Source organism: Nerophis ophidion, linkage group LG17 (genome assembly GCF_033978795.1).
Source record: "Nerophis ophidion isolate RoL-2023_Sa linkage group LG17, RoL_Noph_v1.0, whole genome shotgun sequence".
NCBI classification, from domain to species: domain Eukaryota; kingdom Metazoa; phylum Chordata; class Actinopteri; order Syngnathiformes; family Syngnathidae; genus Nerophis; species Nerophis ophidion.
Genome location: NC_084627.1, coordinates 21,645,594 through 21,669,722, shown reverse-complemented (window position 1 = coordinate 21,669,722; position 24,129 = coordinate 21,645,594). Strand labels below are relative to the sequence as shown.

Here is a 24,129-nt window from a genome sequence, read left to right as displayed (position 1 = left end):
CAGTAAGGCTGAAGGAGGTCGGAGAGATATGTTTGCGCGAGGTTGTTTGGACATTTAAAAACAAATAGGAGTATAAAATTGATTCGGTAACGCACAGGGAGCCAGTGAAGGGACGCTAAAATAGGGGCGATGTGCTCGCGTCTGCGGGTCTGTTAGCAGACGAGCAGCAGAGTTCTGTACGAGCTGCAGGCGGGCGAGGGAGGCCTGGCTAATGCCTATATACAGGGCATTGCAGTAGTCTAAACGATTCGAGATAAAGGCGTGGATTAATTTCTCGAGATCATGTCCTGATAGAAGCGGTTTCACTTTCGCTATTTGGCATAATTGATATAAGCTTTTTTAAATGACGCTGCTGATTTGTTTTTCGAATTTCAAATCTGAGTAAAACTTTACCCCCAGGCTAGATGATTTGGCCCACTTACAATGAAAATAAAGTGTTTTTCATGAGCTACTTTAATTGTATGTCTGGGTGAGCGTCCATCTATCCATCCATTTTCTACCGCTCATTTAATTTGGGATCGCGGAGGGGCGCTGGTGCCTATTGGGTAAGCGTCATACTTTGGAAATATGTTGCACCCCTCTCAGAAATCACATTTAGTTCCCCTAAGAACATTCACATGTTGCTCAATTAAGCAAGTAAGCATGGGATGAATTGGACATTCCTGTAACTTTGTCTGTAAAATCTAGTAGCATTTCTGTAATCTAGTAACAACAGCATTTCATGGTTAATATCCATGAATTAACAGTTTTTATAAATGACAGTAGAAAAAGCACACATCTGATTAGGGAGTCATATTGTAACGGCCGGGAATTTACACTTTGCGTGGTGTTTTTGTGTGGCCGTAAATGCATCAGTGGCTAAGTGTCAAGAGTGTGTGTGTGTGTGTGTGTGTGTGTTAGTGTAGGTGAGAGAGCGTCTGCTGTTGACATGACAAAGAGTTTGTTTTGGCCCGCTTCGTACGGGAGACGATGACCAGTTTTGCTGGATTTAAGGTTTTTACTAAAGTTTTTGGTGTGATTACGGCCGAATATAAACTTATAATATAAATTTTGTTCAATAAAGGAATCGACGGACCTCCTGTCCTCCCCAGTATAGTCCCATCATTTGGAAATGTATGCAGGCTGACCCGTTATTTAGTTGTATTACTACAACCTGCAATACTGCATCTAGCAGACATTTTTAATAATAATAACTTAGATTTATATCGCGCTTTTCTAGACACTCAAAGCGCTCACAGAAAGTGGGACTCAACATTCATTCACACCTGGTGGTGGTAAGCTACATCAGTAGCCACAGCTGCCCTGGGGTAGACTGACGGAAGCGTGGCTGCCAGTTTGCGCCTACGGCCTCGCCGACCACCGCCTGTCATTCATTCACCAGTGTGAGCGACACCGGGGGCAAAGGGTGAAGTGTCGTGCCCAAGAACACAACGGCAGCGATTTTTTGGATGTCAATAGGTGCGAAGCGAACCTGCAACCCTCAGGTTTCTGGCCGGCCGCTCTACCCACTGCAACATGCCCCCCTTTTAGATCATTCCTTTCAATTGTGCGTAAAAATAAGATGATTTGGGCTGAAAATGACACCAAAAGACATACTAAACAATTGCCTCCAGGCTTCTGTAGTTGTCACCAACAGGCTGATGCAGGCCCGACCGCATTTTGGAGCTAAAAATGGGCTTTCCAAAATGTGCTGGAACTTGTTCAAAAACAAGCCTAAAATGACTGATTGAATCAATATATCGGGGGGACTTTTACCTGTCAACATTATCTTAAGGTCCAAGACTAGGAAAAAAGTGCCAACTTTGTCAGCGTTAGTGGGGCTCTTTAAGATTAAAAACTGACTCTGAAGTCAACAGTAAACATCAGCTCTACAGATGTCGTGGCTGCTCTCCAGGCATTAATGACATTAACCATGAAACATCAGATGTCAAATAAAAGTTATGTTCTAAAGGTTGTTTGAGGTGAGGTGTTTATTTCTGTAAGGGTATGAGCGAGGCCACTGTTTGTGGTAATAGTCATTCATGTCCTCTCTTGACTTCCTTTTCAGATCGAGGCAGGCCAGTACTGTACCTTCTCCGTGTCTGCAGATGGCGCTGTGAAGGCTTGCGGTAAAGGCAGTTATGGCCGTTTGGGTCTAGGGGACTCCAACAACCAGTCAATGCCCAAGAAACTGGTGCTGGAGCCACATAGGAACATGAAAAAGGTGTCCTCCTCTAAGGGCTCGGATGGCCACACCTTGGCCATCACTATGGAGGGAGAGGTAAGAAGATAGAAGGAATTGTGTAGATCTCACTTCTGCATCACTGTATTCATAACAAACTCCAAATACTTGTTTTAGGTATTCAGCTGGGGGGATGGAGAATACGGAAAACTGGGCCACGGTAACAGTGCAACACAGAAATACCCCAAAATCATCCAAGGACCACTGATTGGCAAGGTGGAAAAAATGCCGGAGAAAAGATAGAGATGGAGTTTTATTTTGAAAGCCAATATTTATGCCTCTCTTCCAGGTTGTTGTATGTGTGTCTGCTGGCTACAGGCACAGTGCAGCAGTGACTAACGACGGCGAGCTTTACACATGGGGCGAAGGAGACTTTGGGAGACTTGGTGCGTACACAATTTTTCACTGTTTTTGTTGCGTTTTGGCAATCATCAGCTGTCTCTCCCCTCTTTTTACAGTATATTATTTTTGTGTTGAAATGTTATATTTTGCCCATTGAATTAACCATGAAAACATTTGCTATTCAATTGGTATGTTTTGTCATGAAAACACTACATGTTGCTATTTAAATAGTACATTTTGCCATAAAAATACTATTTTCCATGAAAACAATGCACTGTAATCAACCATTAAAATTCTATTTTTGCCATGAAACACAAATATTTACCATTAGAATGCTGTATTTTGCCTTGAAATTACAATATGCTGTCAATGCTACCCTACATTTTTCCGTAAAAACATACAATTTAAACAAAAAAGCCATATTTTTTTCATGAAAACAAACATTTACCACTGAAATAATTTATCGCTGTGATGGTATGTCATTTCAACCCTACATCTACCATTGAAATACAGTATTTTCCACAAAAAACATATCGAGGAGCAATATTTCGATATTAAAAACACAAAATCCCACATTTCAAATTTGATATTGTGTACCGGTATATTTATTTTGCCTAGAAAATAATAATTTTCTTCATAGCCATGAAATACCATTTTAAAAATGCAATATTTTGGCATTGAAACGCTAAATTTTACCACATTAACGTTATTTGTGTCATGAAATGTTTTAACCATTAAAATTCTATGTCCATACACGAAATCACTGTATTCCACCAAAAACAAAACAAAACAGTATATTTGCCATAAAAACACCACAGTGTTCCTCATTTAAAAAAAAGAAAATTGCCTTCAAAACCCAACTTTACCCTTGAAACCCAAAATCTGCCATGAAAACGCTATCTTTTCTCACTCCATCTTTTCCAGGCCACAGTGACAGCCAGAGCCGGAACACGCCGACGCTGGTAAAGGATATTAGCGGCGTTGGGCAAGTAGCGTGCGGCAGTTCGCATACCATCGCCGTTGCACAGGATGGACGTACCGCTTGGTCTTTTGGAGGCGGAGACAATGGTACGCTGTGAAAACAAAACAATGCTGTGGTGCATAACATAACTGTTTTGGTTATGACTCTTACCTTGCAGGTAAACTCGGTCACGGGGACACAAACCGAGTGTATCGCCCAAAGGTCATCGAGGCCCTGCATGGGTTTATCATTAGAAAAGTATGCGCTGGAAGCCAATCCTCCTTGGCCCTTACCTCTGCGGGACAGGTGAGAATTTGGACTTGAATCTGGACTCTTTTGGTTTGGTCATTGTCTGTTGTTCTTTATGTAAACAGAAGTTAACGCTGTAAAGCAGGGGTGTCCAAACTTTTTCCACTGAGGGCCGCACACTGAAAAATCAAAGCAAGCGGGGGCCATTTTGATTTGTTTTTATTTCAAAAACCAATACAATATATGTGTAAAAATATACATTTAGGCCTCCACTCAGGCTTGATCCCAGGGACCCCAAAGGATTTTGGTCAAAAAAATATTTAAAATGTGTCATTATTTTGTATTATTGTTATTCAAGGTTTAAATTTCTAGATCAACATTAGGTCTATCTGTCAATATAACATTTTTAAAAATTTAAGTTTTATGCCCTTTTTGTCAAAGAAAACCCTGTTTTTTAAGGGAAAAAAATGCAATAGTTTCCCCTAATATAATTTTAAAGTGGACTATTTGAGATTATAGAATAATTGGAGCCTTAAAAATGTCAACACATAACACCATTGATTTCAATTTGTTATTGTTTTTTTAGCAATGACACAAAAAAAAATCGCACTAAAATTATTGGGGATCAGAAAGGGTCCTACTCATTAAAAATAAAAAACTTTTTTTTTTTTTTTACTGTTTACTTAAAACACAATCGTCTTGAGTTGAACTTCAGACCCATTTGTCAATTATAACTTTTATTGTTGTTTGTTTGTTGTTTGTTCTTATTAGGCCCTTCTTTAGAAAAAAACAACTTAGTTTTTTATATGGCAAACACAAAATATGCAACATTTTCCCCCAAAAATATCTCAAAGTGGAATATTTAATGTGACATTGATTTTGATTAATTATTATTTTTTTAAAGAAAATAACAGCCTGCATAGCAGCTTTGTGTTATTAGAGTAAATATTGCAACATTTTCTTGTCACATTTCACCTGTTTATTCTTTTATACCACTTTTTTGTTTTTTATTTTTTTTATCGTATTTTTAGAATGTGCTTAAGGCCGTAAAAAAATGGCATCCGGGCCGCACTTTGGACACCCCTGCTGTAAAGGAAAACGTTTGAATACATATGGGTGATTATTTCTATGTAGGCTTGATTAATTTCTATTTTCAATCATGTGAATGTATACATTCACCCAGGTGTTTGCATGGGGCTGTGGCTCGTGTTTAGGATGTGGCTCCTCCGAGACTACCTCGCTGAGGCCCAGGTTCATCGAGGACCTGAGTATCACCAAGGTCATCGACATCTCATGTGGTGACAGCCACTGTCTGGCTCTATCGCACGGTACAATGAAAAGTAGTAATAATAATCCTCCCATTACCACTCTGTGTAATATGCTGCGCTCCTGTTTCATCAGAGAACGAAGTGTATGCGTGGGGGAACAACACTATGGGCCAGTGCGGGCAAGGACACACCTCCACGCCGGTTACCAAACCCAAGAAAGTGCTCGGTCTGGAGGGGGTGTCCATCCAGCAGATCACCGCCGGAACTTCTCACAGTTTGGCTTGGACTGCAGTTCCCACGGATAGGTAAAGAAATATACCCAAATATGAGAGGACTCTGAAAATAAGACAAGTCTTCTTTTCAAGACTTTTCAAGACATTTACAGTTGCACCTCAACTTAAGAGTTTAATTGGTTTTGCTCTTAACTCAAAACACTTATCTCCCATTGAAGTCAATTTAACAGCCCAATTTTAACTTGTAAAATGCCTTTTCAAAATAAGAAACCATCCATCATCTTCCGCTTATCCGAAGTCGGGTCGCGGGGGCAGCAGCCTAAGCAGGGAAGCCCAGACTTCCCTCTCTCCAGCCACCTCGTCTAGCTCTTCCCGGGGGATCCCGAGGCGTTCCCAGGCCAGCCGGGAGACATAGTCTTCCCAACGTGTCCTGGGTCTTCCCCGTGGCCTCCTACCAGCTGAACGTGCCCTAAACACCTCCCTAGGGAGGCGTTCGGGTGGCATCCTGACCAGATGCCCGAACCACCTCATCTGGCTCTTCTCGATGTGGAGGAGCAGCGGCTTTACGTTGAGCTCCTCCCGGATGGCAGAGCTTCTCACCCTATCTCTAAGGGAGAGCCCCGCCACCCGGCAGAGGAAACTCATTTCGGCCGGTTGTACCCGTGATCTTATCCTTTCGGTCATGACCCAAAGCTCATGACCATAGGTGAGGATGGGAACGTAGATCGACCGGTAAATTGAGAGCTTTGCCTTCCGGCTCAGCTCCTTCTTCACCACAACGGATCGATACAACGTCCGCATTACTGAAGACGCCGCACCGATCCGCCTGTCGATCTCATGATCCACTCTTCCCCCACTCGTGAACAAGACTCCTAGGTACTTGAACTCCTCCACTTGGGGCAGGGTCTCCTCCCCAACCCGGAGATGGCACTCCACCCTTTTCCGGGCGAGAACCATGGACTCGGACTTGGAGATAAATAAGAACCAACTTTTGATAAATATTGTATGGAAAAAGTACAACAATGTACAACTACAGTAGTTTTATGAAGCAATGTAATAATAATGTACAGCATTTACCCTGGGTTATGGATATCTATGGTCTCTCCTTCCTGTGGTCTCTCCATCAAACACACCATCAGAAGCTTTTCTATATTCCCAAGGATAAATGTCTGCTATTTAGATATTTTTTAACATTCCTGACTGGCGTTAGTCTCCTCCTGCTTCATTATGGAGCAGACGAGCAGTGATATGCTGGAATTTCAACTCTATAATTTTTTGAAGGATTCAAAAAAAAAAATCAATAATCATCTACTTCTTCTCAGCAGTGTCTTTGACACCCACTTTTTCCTTTCCTAGAAAACAAAGTTATGTGGATCTCTAGCTATACCCTAATGCTAGCAAGTAAGACCAGATGTGTTAGTAGGATATTAAGGGGTTCACAGGGGTATTTGCTACGCCAACTCATGGCGGGAATGTTTGGAAGTCACATTTTTGCTTGCAACTTAAAGCAAAGTAATTAGCCGAGAAACAGTTTGTATCTGAAAACACTTCAGTTGAGACACTTTTTCTTCAGTGGTCCACTAAGTCGTTTTGGGTGAGTGTGAGTGACTAGAAGAAAAGCTCTGACTCACTTGGGGAAAAATTAATCTGGCGCCAGCTGCTGATTTGCACGTATAAACTAGCACATAAGAGGACCATCATCTGTAGATTTTTTTTTAGGGACAAAATGACGTCTTATATTTGATCCATACAGATTGGTTTATAGCTGTGTTTAATACTAGAGTGTACGGTGCAATTTGTATGTAAGGGATTTTGTGTTTCTTCGTCAGGCAGTTGGTGGCGTGGCACAGGCCTTTCTGCGTTGACCTCGAGGAGAGTACTTTCACATACCTGCGCAGCTTCCTCGAAAGTTACTGTGATGGCATCAGTGACGACGCCCCGCCGGCGCCATTCTTATCCAATCGGTATGCATTATGAGCATAGTAATTGTTTGTTGAAATTATTTGAACAGTGTCAGCGTCTTGAAAGCAATTTATGTAAAACTGAGTGCAATACTTGGCTGAAACCAGCAGAGGCACTGTTTGTTACATCCATGTTATGGCAGTGTCACGCCAAATTTCTTCTCCCTACAAAAACCTCCCCCTCCCCATTTACTTCCGGGGTCATGATTAATACAGACGTTTTGTTAACGCTATATTATAAAAAATATAACGCTATATTATAAAAATATAACGCTATATTATAAAAATACAGACGTTTTGTTAACGCTATATTATTAAAAAAATTTAAAAACAATTTACAAACACAAGCTATGGGATGACATAAGAGGAAACGTGACCCCGGAAGTAAATGCGTCATCCCATAGCTTGTGTTTTTAATTTGTTTTTTTATGATATAGCGTTGACAAAACGTCTGTATTTTTATAATATAGCGTTATGTTTTTATAATATAGCGTTAACAAAACATCTGTATTAATCATGACCCCGGAAGTAAATGGGGGGGAAGGTTTTTTTAGGGGGGAGGACATTTGGCGTGACAGCAGCCTCTACAGGTAGCACATTTTGGATACAGGAGTTCAGAACATTTTGTGTGAGGGATTTTAGTCAAATGGCATCATATACTTATATATACTCTACATGGCATGTTTCTTTACCCATCTTAACCCAGGGAGCACCATCAGTTTATTTTGCTGTGCATGAAGCTGCTGTCCGTCCACTTGTCGTTGGCTCATGCTGGGGGCACCGGAGCCATGGTATTGGGGTCCCAGGGCAGGCCCCTCAGGAACCTGCTCTTCAGGCTCATCGACACCAATATGCCAGACTCCATACAACAGGTGCATTAGAGTTCAGTTCTAATCCAACTGAAGTCATGCATATTTTAGATATTTTAAGTTTGTTTCCTCCTTTGACTTTTATGATTCTGTTCATCTGCAGGCTGTCATGAACACGCTGTCCATTGGCGCTTCCTTACTGCTGCCTCCTCTAAAGGAACGAACGGAACTGCTACTCTCTCTCCTACCTCATGGCCCACAGAGTCTGAATGTGCTTTCTAAAGGGCAAGTACGTGTTTTATTTTTTTAAGTACACCAGTAGTTCTCAAACTTTTTTTTTACCAAGTACCACTTCGGAAAATACTTAGTTCTTCAAGTACCACCATAATGACCAACATTTAAAATACAGTAGCATAGTAGGCCTAAGTCAGGGGTGCTCATTACGTCGATCGCCAGCTGCCGGTCGATCAGGGTGGGTGTGTCATTCGATCGCCAGACATGCATTAAACAAATAGACCTAAAAATTACCAATCATCAATCTTCTTCAAGACGTCACTTTCGTCACTTGATTGACATTCACGGCACCGGAGATGACGCTGGCTGCTGCAAGCTCATTCATTATTAGGAAAAAATTACCGACAGGAAGGCGAGAAACACTTTTTATTTCAACACTGTCGTGCCGTACCTGCCGTCAACACTAAAGACCGATTGTACAGTTTCTGTCATCACAATAAAAGCGCTGCTCCATCCTGCGTGCAATGTTATGGAGGCTGCATAGCTCAGTTGGTAGAGCGGCCGTGCCAGCAACTTGAGGGTTCTGGGTTCGATTCCTGCCATCCTAGTCACTGCTGTTGTGTCTTTGGGCAAGACACTTCACCCACTCAGCTCCCAGTGGCACCCACACTGGTTTAAATGTAACTTAAATGGTGGGTTTCACTATGTAAAGCGCTTTGAGTCACTTGAGAAAAGCGCTGTATAAATATAATTCACTTCATTTCCCAAGCTAGCACGCTATGGAGTTTGCCATCAATATATTTCTTGTAAAGTGTATGAAAAGGAGTATGGAAGCTGGACAAAGAATATGCCAACAACCAACCACTTCCATGTGGTATTTGTCAGAAAGTAGGACTTTTTTTCTCCTCCATTTGAAAATGTGGACGTTATCAGCACTTCTGTTCCAATCAATGCAAGTCATCAGAATCAGGTAATACACCAACTTATATTCTTGTCTTAATAAAATAAAGGAATCTATATTTGTTAAAAATGCTTTTTTTTATCATTAAACACATTTAAAATGTTAACAAAAACGTGTCGATCATAAATAAATAAATATATGTGAATGAGGTAGATTCCCTCGACTTGGTCAATTGAAAAGTAGCTCGCCTGCAGAAAAAGTGTGGGCACCCCTGGCCTAAGTGTTCATAAATAATATGATCAGAGGTTTTATTCAACAAGTATATTTAATATTTTGGTCATGTAACATTACACACAGTTTGAACATTTTTAACTGTGTTTGAACATTTAATTAACTGATTTTTTGGCACGCCACTAGATATGCTATATTGAGAAATAGAGATTTATTTCATATATAAATAGAGATTTCTGCAAATGTGTTCTTCCCGAGTCTAGTGAGACAATACTAACAGCATATCATGCACTGTAAACCGTACAATAAGCTGCTTTACTTTTACCTACTCCTGTTGCTGTAGTTGAATCACATGATGTCAGCACAGTGTCGTGATTTTTTGTATGTGCGTATTTTGGGTCAAAATCATCCTTCTTTTTTGGAAATTAAAACCCTTCATAGCAAGGTAAAGAGTAGATTGTGTTCTTAAGGGACACAAAATAAACATAAACGTGATTGTCTGTGGTTGGTGTTGTTTGTCTGAACCCCAGGATGCAGAGAGAGCAGGTGAAGTGCAAGCCTTTATTAGGGAAAACGCTACTAAAAGATACAAAGCAAAAAGCCCCGTCTTTAAAAGCATCCTGATTGCCATGAAGTGTTGGCAAATGGTGGCATATAGGAAGGACAAATAAAAATAATAGTGCTGTATAGGAAATAAAACAAAATACAAGAAACTATTGTCATATAAGATGACGACAGTAAATATCTTATGTTTGTTATTTGCTACTAGCCATGCTGGTGCCCAATGCACTCAACTGTGTGGTAGGAACTAAGTACTAAGTAAGTACCAGCCATGCAACTACAAACAGAAAAGCAATCCAATGAATTGTTGTTTTCAAAGAACAAAACCATCATGATTGAGTAGGGTTGTGCCGGTACTAATATTGTACTACCAGTACCAAAATGTATTTTTATACTTTTTGATACACAGGGGACCACAATAGCATTATTGACTTTATTTTACAAAAAAAAATCACATCATATAAGATGAAACGCATGTTTCTTGATGCAATCAAATAACATTTTTGGCATTAAATAAGACCCCTGCGATGAGGTGGCGACTTGTCCAGGGTGTACCCCGCCTTCTGCCCGATTGTAGCTGAGATAGGCACCAGCGCCCCCCGCGACCCCAAAGGGAATAAGCGGTAGAAAATGGATGAATGGATGGCATTAAATAAGACTGTGAACGTACTAGAAAACTTCACTTTCGGTAGTAAGTCAGCAAACAAAGGCTCCTAATTTGGCTGCTGATGTATGCAGTAACATATTGTGTCATTTATCATTGCATTAGTTTGTTGAAATTATGAGCGACAGGCGGTAGAAAATTGATTATTAATCTATTTATTCATTTACGGTTGAAATCTGGTTATTTTGTTGTTTAACATGTTTCATCTACACTTGTTTTAAAATCTAAGAAGCACGTATCTTTCTGCTGTTTTATACTTTTGGGTGATACCACAAATTTGGGTAGCGATTTGATACCAAGTGGTTAGGAGGGGAGTTGTATATTTACAGCTAGAATTCACCAAGTCAAGTATTTTGTATATATATATATATCCTAAATATATGCAAACAAAACTGTGTTTATATAATTGATACTTCAAACTTGCATAAATAAATCTTAAGGAATATAACATAACTAGGCTTCTGAGAGCTTCAAAATGTAATGAATAAAATGCCAAAGTTGTTGATAAACAAGCAATTATCTTAATAATTAAATATGCTCGTTTTAAATGAATTATTATACCATCCATCCATCCATTTTCTACCGCTTATTCCCTTTAGAGTCGCGGGGGGCACTGGTGAATACCTCAGCTACAATCGGGCGAAAGGCGGGGTACACCCTGGACAAGTCGACACCTCATCACAGGGCCAACACAGATAGACAGACAATATTCACACTCACATTCACACACTAGGGACCATTTAGTGCTGCCAATCAACCTATCCCAGGTGCATGTCTTTGGAAGTGGGAGGAAGACGGAGTACCCGGAGGGAACCCACGCATTCACGGGGTGGACATGCAAACTCCACACAGAAAGATTCCGAGCCCGGGATTGAACCCTGACTACTCAGGACCTTCGTATTGTGAGGCAGACGCACTAATTCCTCTGCCACCGTGAAGCCTGAATTATTATTATCATTTAAAATTAATTACTTCAAATATGTTTATTTTAATGTATAATTCTATGGCTGGATGTAATGAGTCAGAAAAAATACAAATAAAAATACAATTAATTTTGATGTTTTTAGCAAAATATAGTAAAAATATATTTATTTATAAAAACATTTTAATTGATAAATATAATTATTTTTAGGTAAGATAAACATAATAATACAATTTATCTCTAGTCTGGATCTGGATGATTTAGTTTTGTCACCCTGTTGTCCTCTCATCTCTTCCCCAAGGATGAGCTAGGCAAACGCCTTGAGATGCCCTATGTCAGTGGTCCCCAACCTTTTTGTAACAGCGGACCGGTCAACGCTTGAAATTTTGTCCGACGGAGGTTAATAAAAAAATACAATCATGTGTGCTTACGGACTGTATCCATTGCAGAGTGTATTTATATACAGTATATTGATATATATTGTAAGAACCAGAAATAATAATAACAGAAAGAAACAACCCTTTTGTGTGAATGAGTGTAAATGGGGGAGGGAGGTTTTTTGGGTTGGTGCACTAATTGTAAGTGTATCTTATGTTTTGTATGTTAATTTAATTAAAAAAAAAATAATAATAATAATTCTTGTGCGGCCCGGTACCAATCGATCCACGGACCGGTAACGGGCTGCGGCCCGGTATTTGGGGACCGCGGCCCGGTATTTGGGGACCACTGCCCTACGTCAACAACACGGTCGGCGGCCCCTTGGTGCGCAGCTTGTACATCACCACCCTCTACTTCACCCTCAGCAGCCTGACCAGCGTCGGTTTTAAACGTATGCGCCAACACGGACGCCGAGAAGATCTTCTCCATCTGCACCATGCTCATCGGCGGTACGCCGGACGCCTCCGTAGGAATAACATGATTGGGCAGGCACGCTCTTTATATCGTGGGAAAGCGGACGCGAAAAAAGGCTGTCCTCACTCAGGTCTGCATGGAGCCGGAGGGGGCGTGGCCTCCAGCTCAGGCTGAAAACCGGGAGATTTTCGGGAGAATATTTGTCCCAGGAGGTTTTTGGGAGAGGCGCTGAATTCCGGGAGTCTCCCGGAAAATTCGGGAGGGTTGGCAAGTATGGTCATATTCAAAGTCCTTATGTGTCCAGGAACGTATTTCCTGAGTTTATAAATATATTATGAATTTTTAAAGAAAGGAAAAAAGATTTTGTGACGATAAAAAATATTGATGTAATCATAGTAGTATCGACTAGATACGCTATTGTACTTGGTATCATTACAGTGGATGTTTAGTGCATTTGTTACAATTAGGAGTGCTAGCTATAGTGTGTAGGGAAGCATGTTTAGCTATTCCTCGTCCTGAAGGGATGATACTTGTAAGAAACATACTTTATTTGTCGCCATGGAGACCAGGATTAGTGATTTAGAAGTAGCTAAAACACTGCCGACTGCGGATGGATATTAGCTGTTAACTAGCTAGCTACGTCTTAAAGCACATCTTCCTGAGGGAGTTTCATTGTTTATAGCTTTACCTTTATCGTTAGTTTTTAGGCCGAAATTCGCCCGTTCTCCCTTTTCTGTCTACACACTGTCTCTGCTTGTAAGTACTCCGTGATTGTGCGCTGCTGAACATGCACCTCTGCTCGTAAAACCAGCAATGTCATGACGTGGTCATGCTCGTAAAAAATAAATGGGGAACCGATACTTTTCAAACAGATTATATTACCATTTTTGATTCATTAGTAACGCGATTCTATACCAGTAACTGTATACTGTACAACCGTAGTGTTGACTCACACTTTTTTGTTTACATACAGGAGCGGTATTTAATTAATCTTTATCTAAATAGGGTAAGACATTAAGCAGATTTCCATTTGGAATGCTGCTCTGGCAAAGATCAAGCATTTACATGTTACAGGTGTTGAATTGCAATGATGATAATTTACCAACCAAAATTAGCACTATAGATAGGACTTATCACTTCACAAAGGCTCTTAACCTGCGGGGGCAAATGTGTTGGAACATAAATTAATGTATGGGCAAACACTTTCCCAGCGTAAATAAACATGGAGAATTTCTGCAACTTGTGGACGATGTAGACAACCGATGACAGGATTACAGATATTAAGAAATACTCTGGTGGTTTTTTTTTCTGTAGTTATTATTAAATATTAATATTATTAAAACAGTGCAGAGTTTGACAACTGTTACTTTGTTGTAGCTGTTTTGGACTTACGTGTGCTTTTTTTGCTGTGTGGTACTTAAGTTCCAGTCCTTTGCCCTTATTTTGTAGTATTCACTTTCCCAGCATCAAATTGTTGCTTTGCATTTCTTCACGTATACATTTTCATGTTGTTCCCGATAAGATTAATGTCCTCTTTGTGAGTGGGTTTTCTATGCTTTTCTAGTCTGTGTGCCCACGCCATTTGTACATATTAGATAATATTATTTTATTCTGCCTCCCGTCTCTGCATCCTTGGGGTCACACCGCTAAGCTGCATTCCAGCTCCTGACAACACAAACTCTTAGTATTTGTTTTATTGCCATCTAGTGTCTACTTTTAAGTCTATGTAGTATAAAATTAGTTAAACATCAATAAGTATTTTTTAAAATTTTAAATCCTGTGCTTTCTGAGGGTAAGTTCAGATTTACCACATGAATAACAAATTCATAAAATCACAAGCTGATTCAAAGGTATTGAAGAAATGTAAGCCTCAAAATATTGCAACTTTCTGAAAAAGGTACGTAAATTCAAACATACACAGAACAACCACACATAAGTAGTATAATAACTTTCTGCCTATAAGTGCTAGTAACTTACGATAAAAATACTGCATAGTTGTCTTTGTCGTGCAGTACGAGTCCAAGGTCCAGATACTGTATTTTTATACAACTGGATGCAGTAGTGACTCTAAAAGTAGGACTGGCACTGTACTTCTATGCCACTCGTTTCTTGTTTTGGCAAGTATCAATTGTTTTTAAATGAGTTAATGGACAGGGCTCGCAATGTGGCAGAAATCAGTGTTGCAAGCCGTGTGAACGACTGACTCAGAGTTGTGAGAAAAGCTTATCTTCTCTACATAAATGTTCTGAGTCCCATTAGCACCTTCTTATTATCTTTGTGTGTGTTTCATAGCGTCTGCAGTTAGACATGGTCCTCAGCAGCCTCCAGGACCAGAGTCATATTGCATCCCTGTTGGGTTATAGCAATTTCGGAGAGGTGGTGAACCTCGGACCTCCACTGACACCTGCACCGTCTGCCCGATCGACCTACTCTTCCTCCTCATCTGAAGCGTATGATCCCTTTTACTTAGCAGAAGTGCTACTCAAAACGCTTCTGCTCAGCATCGGCTTTTACACGGTATGAACACACCATATCTGTCAGCTTTCTCCAGGTACTAGATTACTTGCTTACAATGTTTTTTGTAAAGGAGCGATCTTTTGGAGAATTGGAGAAAAACAGCGACAAGCTACTATCAAGTGGGAGTCAACGGGAGTCAGAGCCTCCTTCGCACTTTCACCAGCTTCTCTCCGGACTCCACAAACACATGCTTGTCAATTGTTATATCCAATCCAGCCGTGAGGTACATACAATAGACATCCATAAACACAAACGATATTGAATATTTTGCTTTCAAATAACCAATAAATACGTATTTTTTCGGACTGTAAAGCGCACTTGTGATTTGGGATTGTGCTGAAAAATTTGAATTTCCCCTCGGTGATTGATAAAGTATTTCTGATTCTGATTCTGACGTAAAACCTTTCGTTTTCTCAAAAATCGACAGTGCGCCTTATAACCCAGTGCGCCTAATGTACGTATTAATTCTGGTTGTGCTTACCGACCTTGAAGCAATTTGATTTAGTACATGGTGTAATGATAAGTGTGACCAGTAGATGGCAGCGACATAAAGGAAATACATGTGGACTGCAGGTTGAAGACTGTTCAATAAATGACGCTAGCAAGTACAGGTTAACAAGCCAACCCAAAACTTTGTTTCTTTGAGAATGTAGAACATTACAAACAGCGCTCCAAAATCTGTCAAATGTTTTTCTACAGCTTTGGTAAGCTACAAATCTGCACCACTTGATGGATTGTCGGCGCATTACGGCTACCGTAGTCAGACGTACTGTGCTTCAACATACGGTTAATATGGTGTGTGTGTGTTTGTGTTTGTGTAAGGACCTCAAAATAGCACCTATTAGGAGACATTATCTGGTGTTTTGTTTCGACCTAGTGTGTAAAGCAAACTGCTCTCACGTATTGGTACCAGCTGATGTGTATTTAAGATCTGCATAAGTCCCGAAAATGTGCGTATGTTTGCCATTCTAGCCGGCACCGTAGTCATAGAAGCACTATATCTACCGGTACAACAAAGATGACGAGGAGAAGACACTGTCAAAGTGGAGCCAGTTGAAAAAGACCGCCCACAAAACGGCTCTTCCCAAAGAGACGGTCAGAAAGCAGCTTGAAGAATGTCTTTAAAACCTAATTAATGCAACAATTGGACCAAAGAACCACCATTACATATTGTGTAGACCACAATTCATCTTTTAAATGTAGATTTTTAAAAAAACCATTGTATGACTTTGCAGCATCGCGTGGACATCGGGGGCGGTACCTCTGGATTGGCAGACCGGGGTGGTGGTTCCTCTCTTTAAGAAGGGGGACCGGAGGGTGTGTTCCAACTATCGTGGGATCACACTCCTCAGCCTTCCCGGTAAGGTTTATTCAGGTGTACTGGAGAGGAGGCTACGTCGGATAGTCGAACCTCGGATTCAGGAGGAACAGTGTGGTTTTCGTCCTGGTCGTTGAACTGTGGACCAGCTCTATACTCTCGGCAGGGTTCTTGAGGGTGCATGGGAGTTTGCCCAACCAGTCTACATGTGCTTTGTGGACTTGGAGAAGGCATTCGACCGTGTCCCTCGGGAAGTCCTGTGGGAAGTGCTCAGAGAGTATGGGGTATCGGACTGTCTTATTGTGGCGGTCCGTTCCCTGTACGATCAGTGCCAGAGCTTGGTCCGCATTGCCGGCAGTAAGTCGAACACATTTCCAGTGAGGGTTGGACTCCGCCAAGGCTGTCCTTTGTCACCGATTCTGTTCATAACTTTTATGGACAGAATTTCTAGGCGCAGTCAAGGCGTTGAGGGGTTCCGGTTTGGTAACCGCAGGATTAGGTCTCTGCTTTTTGCAGATGATGTGGTCCTGATGGCTTCATCTGACCGGGATCTTCAGCTCTCGCTGGATCGGTTCGCAGCCGAGTGTGAAGCGACCGGAATGAGAATCAGCACCTCCAAGTCCGAGTCCATGGTTCTCGCCCGGAAAAGGGTGGAGTGCCATCTCCGGGTTGGGGAGGAGACCCTGCCCCAAGTGGAGGAGTTCAAGTACCTAGGAGTCTTGTTCACGAGTGAGGGAAGAGTGGATCGTGAGATCGACAGGCGGATCGGTGCGGCGTCTTCAGTAATGCGGACGTTGTACCGGTCCGTTGTGGTGAAGAAGGAGCTGAGCCGGAAGGCAAAGCTCTCAATTTACCGGTCGATCTACGTTCCCATCCTCACCTATGGTCATGAGCTCTGGGTCATGACCGAAAGGATAAGATCACGGGTACAAGCGGCCGAAATGAGTTTCCTCCGCCGTGTGGCGGGGCTCTCCCTTAGAGATAGGGTGAGAAGCTCTGCCATCCGGGAGGAACTCAAAGTAAAGCCGCTGCTCCTTCACATCGAGAGGAGCCAGATGAGGTGGTTCGGGCATCTGGTCAGGATGCCACCCGAACGCCTCCCTAGGGAGGTGTTTAGGGCACGTCCAACCGGTAGGAGGCCACGGGGAAGACCCAGGACACATTGGGAAGACTATGTCTCCCGGCTGGCCTGGGAACGCCTCGGGATCCCCCGGGAAGAGCTAGACGAAGTGGCTGGGGAGAGGGAAGTCTGGGTTTCCCTGCTTAGGCTGTTGCCCCCGCGACCCGACCTCGGATAAGCGGAAGATGATGGATGGATGGATGGATGGCATTGTATGACCCCTTTATAATCTGGTGCGCCTTTTTGTATGTAAATTACCTTAATAGACGAGCTCATAGGCAATGCACATTATAATCTAGTGCGCCCTATGGTCCGAAAAATACATTACTACTGTTGTCCCTTGTTTATTGTGGCTGATTGGTTCCAGGCCTTACTGTGGTAGATTAATTTCTGCAAAGTAGGATAATTAATGAATCAAATATTTTCATGTAGCATTAAGAAAAAGTTGATTACAAGAGAGATGTTATGGTATCAGACTGGGACATCAGCTGCCGAGCCCAGCTGACCTTTACCACACATGTGTCCCAGTGTTTACATGCTAAAGATTGTCCTCAAGTGAAAGATTCCTTCAAAAGGGATGCATGGTGAGGGACTCACAATTACATTTCCATATTCGTAGTTACACACATAGAGGAGTTGCATGAATTCCAGGAGGCTGCATGTCTTGCCAGAACACTGCTTGTAAGATACTAATACTTACCACCATGGCAGAGAATAAATAAAGTTATTTCCAAGTAGAATTATCACCGGAGGATTACAGTAAAAAGAATGGCTAAGCATGTCACGCACACACCGAGCAGGGCGACACAGGAAGTTAACCACTAAATCTATAATGTAATTGATCCAGATGCTGATACTATTAATATGTAGTAAAGTATTAGTATGCAAACAATACTAAAGTGATCAGATGGATATTTTTTATTTGTGTTGATCTTATTACAAAATGTTGATTTGATTATTGTTTACAAGCTTAGGTAGTAAATATATGGCTATAATAAAGCTGTGAGGTCAAACCGATTATTGATTAAAATGATAGCCAAAAGTAGTTTTTGCTGGAATGTTTGTGCACTAGTCACTTTATGTAGTTAAAATGTTTGTAGCATTCAATATCTCAAATGCATTATATTATATCATCTGTTTTAAAACAACACTAGCACATCTTAAATTAAACAAGACAAGCTTCATAAAAATGTGTAATTGTGTTTACTATTTACTTGCTATAACACATTTTCAGTACTATAATCCATTGTCAATGTATCCAATCGATACTCGAAATCAGTTCTGATCGGATCCTAGGCCAACAATGTTGACTTTGACCCTAATTATGTTTTCTTAAAGATAATTAAAGCCCTATATACATGACACAACACTGGGACAGCATGGCTCAGATGGTAGAGCTTGGGGGTTCATGGTTCGAATCCATGAAGCAGCTGGTGTGTTAGTAACACTAGCTTCAGTGACTGGCATGGGGAGGGAGTCAGTTCTCTTCCTCCTTTGTGCGTCTTCCGTCTCTTCTTCTTTCTAATCACCACCGCTGTGTCTTTGGGCAAAGCACACCACCCACCTTGTTCCCAGTGCTACTCACACTGGTGTATGAATGTGTATGATTGTTTTAATACCGTAGGCGCGAATTGATTGCCACGTTTCGTCAGTCTACCCCATGGCAGCTGTGGCCAGAAATATAACTTACCACCATTATAGGGAATGTGGAGTGAGTGAATGTAGGGGTGTCAGTTCTGTCTGTAAAGTGCATTGAGTGTCTAAAAAAGCCCTATATACAGTAAATCTAATCCATTATTAATTGTATTTTATTTTACCCAATGTAGTAGCATTAAGTGCGTTCTACTGTAGATTACAGTATTCTTCGGTAGCCCAGAGGAACCTCCAAGTGTGATTGTGACAGTCATCGCCCGGTCACTAGGTGGAAATACTTGGTCACATCCTGGGTAATTCCTTTAAAATAGAACTGGGCTTAAAGTGCTGAAACCACGGACTTAGGTTTTTCTGCACAAAGTTGGTCAACTTGACAGTTGCAAGCAGCAATCGCACAAAAACCAAAGCAGTCCTAGAGAAGCAACTAAAATTTGTAGTCATGTTGTTATGATAGCTATCCAAATCGCGACTATTAGCTAATAACACATACAGCTAATGGTATGTGATAAAAGCAAGTGACAAGGTGGGATATATTGCTTAAAATATATCGGAAAGTTAGCGGCTGCTTGGCATCTGCATATAGGTTGCATACAGTCATGCGCAGGTACTGCTATGTCTTGCTGTTGTCTTTTGACAATGCTAGTGTTAAGAGGCTGACTGATGTGGAGATGTGTTATTGATGAGGCAGGGGTTGAAAATTAAAAACTTGTTCTGCCACTAGTTGGTCAACTTGATTGTCGCGGTGAAGATAGCCCCTTGGGTTGTTGTTAGCCGTATTCACCCTTAACTTGAAAACAAAAGTCCAGCTAAGTGAAAACCTCTAGTATGGGACAAAAATATGCAAGATATGCTGTAGAAAAAAAGTATTTTTTATTATTATTTTTTTTTTATAAATCTGTGATGTGAAGCCGCAAGATTTGAAGCGCAATGTGACGAGGGACGACTGTACATAGATATAATTGTTCTTAATTTTATCTTTATTACAAAAATATTTTGCACATGCTGGACAGCTAAAATGAATAGAAAATGGTAGTATTTATTTTTTTAAATAAATAGTCCTCATATTCAAATCATGAACCAACCTCCTACCCAACTTTGCTAAAACATCACCATCCGTGGGAACTGTGCTCCATTTATTTACAGTCAGTTTGACTGTGTTCCCTTTCGATATGTTTTTCGTTCAAAATGGTCTCCTAATGTTTACTTTTATAACTTCCCATAACAGCAAACGAATAGTTCTTGCTCCTGATTATTGCTTAGTAGTTAAACATCGAGTGACCTCATGCTCATTAAATCAAGCTTTACACAATGGATAACTCCCTCTATTGATCTTTCCAGTTATAGTATACATTAGGGAAATTATTCATATGGCCCCATCACAGGAAATCCAACCAGGGATGGGGGGGAGAATTGCCACAAACACATTTTAAAATATTCAACACTTTATCTCCCCCAATTTTGTCACATGTCATGTGTCAGGTAAACCATGACAAATAAGGCCAGATGAATCCCCTTCCTACTGTACATCAGAACTACATTACAATTACCTTGGGAGATCACAAATGCTTTTCGCTCCTGTGTAGGATGACAGCAGTGTCAAACTACTTGGTGAGCACCTTCACTTGATGCTTTCCTGCGCCGGAGAGACGCTCCGGAGATCCACCACATTGCTAAGAGAGAGTTCCACAGACAAACAAATGATGAAGAAGCTGCACAGTAAGAACAAGGGCTGAAACTTGTAGTCTACACATAATATTTTGGTATTAACACCTCCCTTCACTTCATTGATTTTGCAGGTGACATCACGTTTAAGCCTTGGTGGAGATCTGTTTTTGTCAGTTATCAGTCTCTCTTCTTCCTCTTCTTTCTTGTCCAGTGGTGTTGTACAACTCCTTGGCAGGCAGCCTTCTCTGTCAAGTCATGTATTCCTTGCTCCTGCTGCCCCTGAGCATGCTTCAACCTCTCCTGGACCATTTGCTGGACTTGTTGGAGGACCTGGACAATTTCAGCAGGTTGTTGCCAGAGACGGGCCTGTTGGAGGAGCAGGAGCTCGGGATGGAGGCACAGAAACTGTGCTCAGGTCAGTGGAGTTCAATTATTGCATGTATCCTGGATTTAATTTTAAAGTATCTCACGGGATAGGACACAATCATGACCTCATAAATAAATACACATTTTAACTTATTTTAAAACTTTTTCTATATGATTGTGTTTTTATCTATTTTAATTGTCAATTTGTTTTTATGTTGAAGGACAATAGGACAATGTGATAAGGCAAGCCTGTCTTATCCTCCTAAAAAACTATATGCAAGTGAAATAATACAGTAAATATTACAATATATGTAATATTATATCATATTGTATATAATTTTTTTGGTGCATGTTTGCAACTTGATGAAGGTGGCATCACTTTGCTTTTAAAATCCGCAGTAAACACCATTCATCTATGCATTTATTCAGTGTGTGGCGTTTATTTTTCTAATGTACCCAGATTAATTGGAGCATGGCGTCTATTAGCCCATTCCTAAAGCAATACGGTGCAATGTTACCTAGAATAGGTTTATCTCCTAGATAAAAGCGAGCATCAGGAGAAGGATGAAGAGGAGGAGGAAGAGTGCATGTGGCTTTGGCTGCTCGACTTGGAGCGCTCAGTAGCGTTGGCAGTTGGCCGTTGCCTCGGCGGTATGATGCAAGGCCTGCCGCCTTCCCCTCAGGAGAGAAGCTCAGAGTTCTGGTTATCAAATGTGCTCCTCCGGAATGGCCTCGAAATGGACAATGAAGAGCTGGGTAGGGAAAATAAAGTTGATTTATTTTAAAACATGATGCTTCACGGTGCATACGATGTCCCTCCTTTAGACTCCAGCATGGCGTGGCTCACTGAGGCGGTAATACTGGGCGGCTGCGATTCAAGGCTGGCGGAGCTGAGCCTCAACCAGGAGACGCTGACCTTACTTGAGGTGGCACTTGGATATTCCAGAGGGGCCGCCGGTTGCCTTTTGCAAAAGATGGAGGAGTACGCTCTCAGCAGAGGCATGTCTTTTAGTCTTCAGGCATGTGTAAGATTCCCAGTGATGAGATTTTGTGGCAATGAAGCAGTAATTGTGTTGTTCTGAGAACAGAGTGGGAGAGTGGAGAATCTCCGGGCGACTCCTTGCTGGAAGCTGTCTGTCGATGCAGTTTGGCAGCACTTCTGAAGCACACCGGAATGCAGGACAAAGCCTGTTGGCAGGACAGGTTGGCAACACAATGTTCTCATGGACTTATTCTTGGTCATTAGGCAGAAATGGTGTACCTAGTGTTGTTTCTGGTCAGTGTATATTGATATGTTTGTTACAAACCAAGAAATGCTCATGACGTACTGTCTGTCTTCTCTACCTGAGACAGATATGAACACTGTGAGATGCTGTTGGAGGTCTTTGAAACCGTCTATAAAGTTCGAATGTCTCTTTTGGCCAATAAAAACTCTCCCAGGACCTCGCAGGTGCATGCTGCTGCCGAGCAGGTACCATCACTTGAAACTACCGCATATACACTAAGGTCCCCAAGGCAGTCAAAGCTTTTTTTCACTCCCACACCAGAGACCAAGATATCCACCTGCATTATAAATGTTGTCGTTTTTTAATTTGTCTTGAAAAAGAGGGGTCATCTTCTAGTCTGTGTGTTTTATATCCGGATACTAGGATGCTCTGATCAATGTTTAATGCTGCCGATAAACCGATCACATGTCTGTAAAAGTTTTTATTTCATTTATGGTGAGTCCTATTGACAGCGTAACAATATCAACACAATATGTAATCTAGTTATTTAATTTTATTTTTAAACCATGCAAATGTTAGACCAAAACAAAGTCAATAGAACACAATAACTAAAAAGCATGAACTATTATCTACTACTCTTTTCAAGTCATTTAAACTCTTTGTAAACATAAACAACAATGAGAATTATGTGGATAAAAAATCTAGTCCTTCTAAATAAATCACCTATTTCACCTATTGTTTTAAGTAAGGTTAGCGATGACTTTCTCTTACTCTGTGTAAAACATGTTTAGCCTCGTGATAAAATTAGTGATAAGATTCCATGATAATGATATTTAATACTAAGAAATGCAGTTTCTTTGTTGCAATAAAAGTGACTGTTAGTAGTCACTTAGGGCAGCGTCTCCACACAAATGTAGACACATAATTACCTTATAACCATCTTTATCAGTCGAGTACACAAAAATGTATTAAGTATCAACCAGAGGTGATCAGTATTGAAAGGCATTAATTTTCACGAAAGTCATCCGATACTAATTGATGGTCGATTGTTTGGCACAACCCTAGTCAAAAAAAAAAAAAAAAAAAAAACATTCACTCCAGTGACTTTTTTTTTAATCAACATTTAACGCTTTCAGACCTCCCAGAGTCCAGAGGCAGCCAGGAGAGAGGAGGAGCCTGATGCTCGGGTGGCAAAAGATAACCAGCGGCAATGCGTAGGTCAATGCAGCCGGGAGGTGCAGGTGCCGCCAGCCCCAGACGCAAACCACAACCAGGACCAAGACCAATCAGTGGAGGAAACATTTAGTAGCACTCAAATGGATCTTACAGGTTAGAGACACAACCAGATCTCAAATCATATTTGGGAACTTTTACCTTTGCAATAAATCGGTACTGAGGTTTGATAATGAACAATGGGAGGGTCGTGTTTGTTCCCCAGAGCTCTCAGGATTGGTGAAAACCTTGGTACTTGGGGTAGTATCTTTAAACAGCTAATTCATTTATTCTTTTCAGTATTACCCACAAATTTGTGGTTTTGGGGCATACATAGCCAGGAGTGTGGTGGGGGCATGGCCGGGTCAGTATCAATATGACATTGTCATACAATTTGCATAATAGACTATGACGCACTTTGTTTAAAAGGCTAAAAATATGTTACATAGCCATCCCTCACCACACCACGCTTCAAATGTTGCGGTTTTACAATATAAAACAATTTTAAAGCATATTTTACAAAAAATGTTATCAAGCATTTTTTTGACCACCAGAGGAAACCAAGCCAATCAGATCACACTGTTTAGTATCATGGCCACTGATTGGCTCAGCCTCAAGCTGCATTACTATATTAAAGTGTTAA

The 24,129-nt window shown here is 41.1% G+C and overlaps 1 protein-coding gene across 8 annotated transcripts in view; it reads left to right on the top strand.

Moving 5' to 3' along the window:
* LOC133536205 (probable E3 ubiquitin-protein ligase HERC1) overlaps window positions 1–24,129 on the top strand; it is a 114,079-nt gene that overhangs the window by 31,874 nt on the left and 58,076 nt on the right. For 7 of the 8 annotated variants that reach the window (XM_061876540.1, XM_061876539.1, XM_061876538.1 and 4 more), the window contains 19 exons: window positions 2,048–2,260; window positions 2,339–2,437; window positions 2,511–2,607; window positions 3,488–3,631; window positions 3,703–3,830; window positions 4,957–5,101; window positions 5,175–5,346; window positions 7,104–7,238; window positions 7,942–8,107; window positions 8,208–8,333; window positions 14,702–14,926; window positions 14,997–15,149; window positions 20,601–20,733; window positions 20,894–21,097; window positions 21,589–21,804; window positions 21,874–22,047; window positions 22,137–22,251; window positions 22,402–22,519; window positions 23,411–23,603. In XM_061876540.1, the coding sequence (XP_061732524.1) occupies window positions 2,048–2,260; window positions 2,339–2,437; window positions 2,511–2,607; window positions 3,488–3,631; window positions 3,703–3,830; window positions 4,957–5,101; window positions 5,175–5,346; window positions 7,104–7,238; window positions 7,942–8,107; window positions 8,208–8,333; window positions 14,702–14,926; window positions 14,997–15,149; window positions 20,601–20,733; window positions 20,894–21,097; window positions 21,589–21,804; window positions 21,874–22,047; window positions 22,137–22,251; window positions 22,402–22,519; window positions 23,411–23,603 (2,956 nt within the window). Of the gene's footprint in view, window positions 1–2,047; window positions 2,261–2,338; window positions 2,438–2,510; window positions 2,608–3,487; window positions 3,632–3,702; window positions 3,831–4,956; window positions 5,102–5,174; window positions 5,347–7,103; window positions 7,239–7,941; window positions 8,108–8,207; window positions 8,334–14,701; window positions 14,927–14,996; window positions 15,150–20,600; window positions 20,734–20,893; window positions 21,098–21,588; window positions 21,805–21,873; window positions 22,048–22,136; window positions 22,252–22,401; window positions 22,520–23,410; window positions 23,604–24,129 lie in introns of those variants that run through there. The other variant, XM_061876543.1, reaches the window with a different exon arrangement.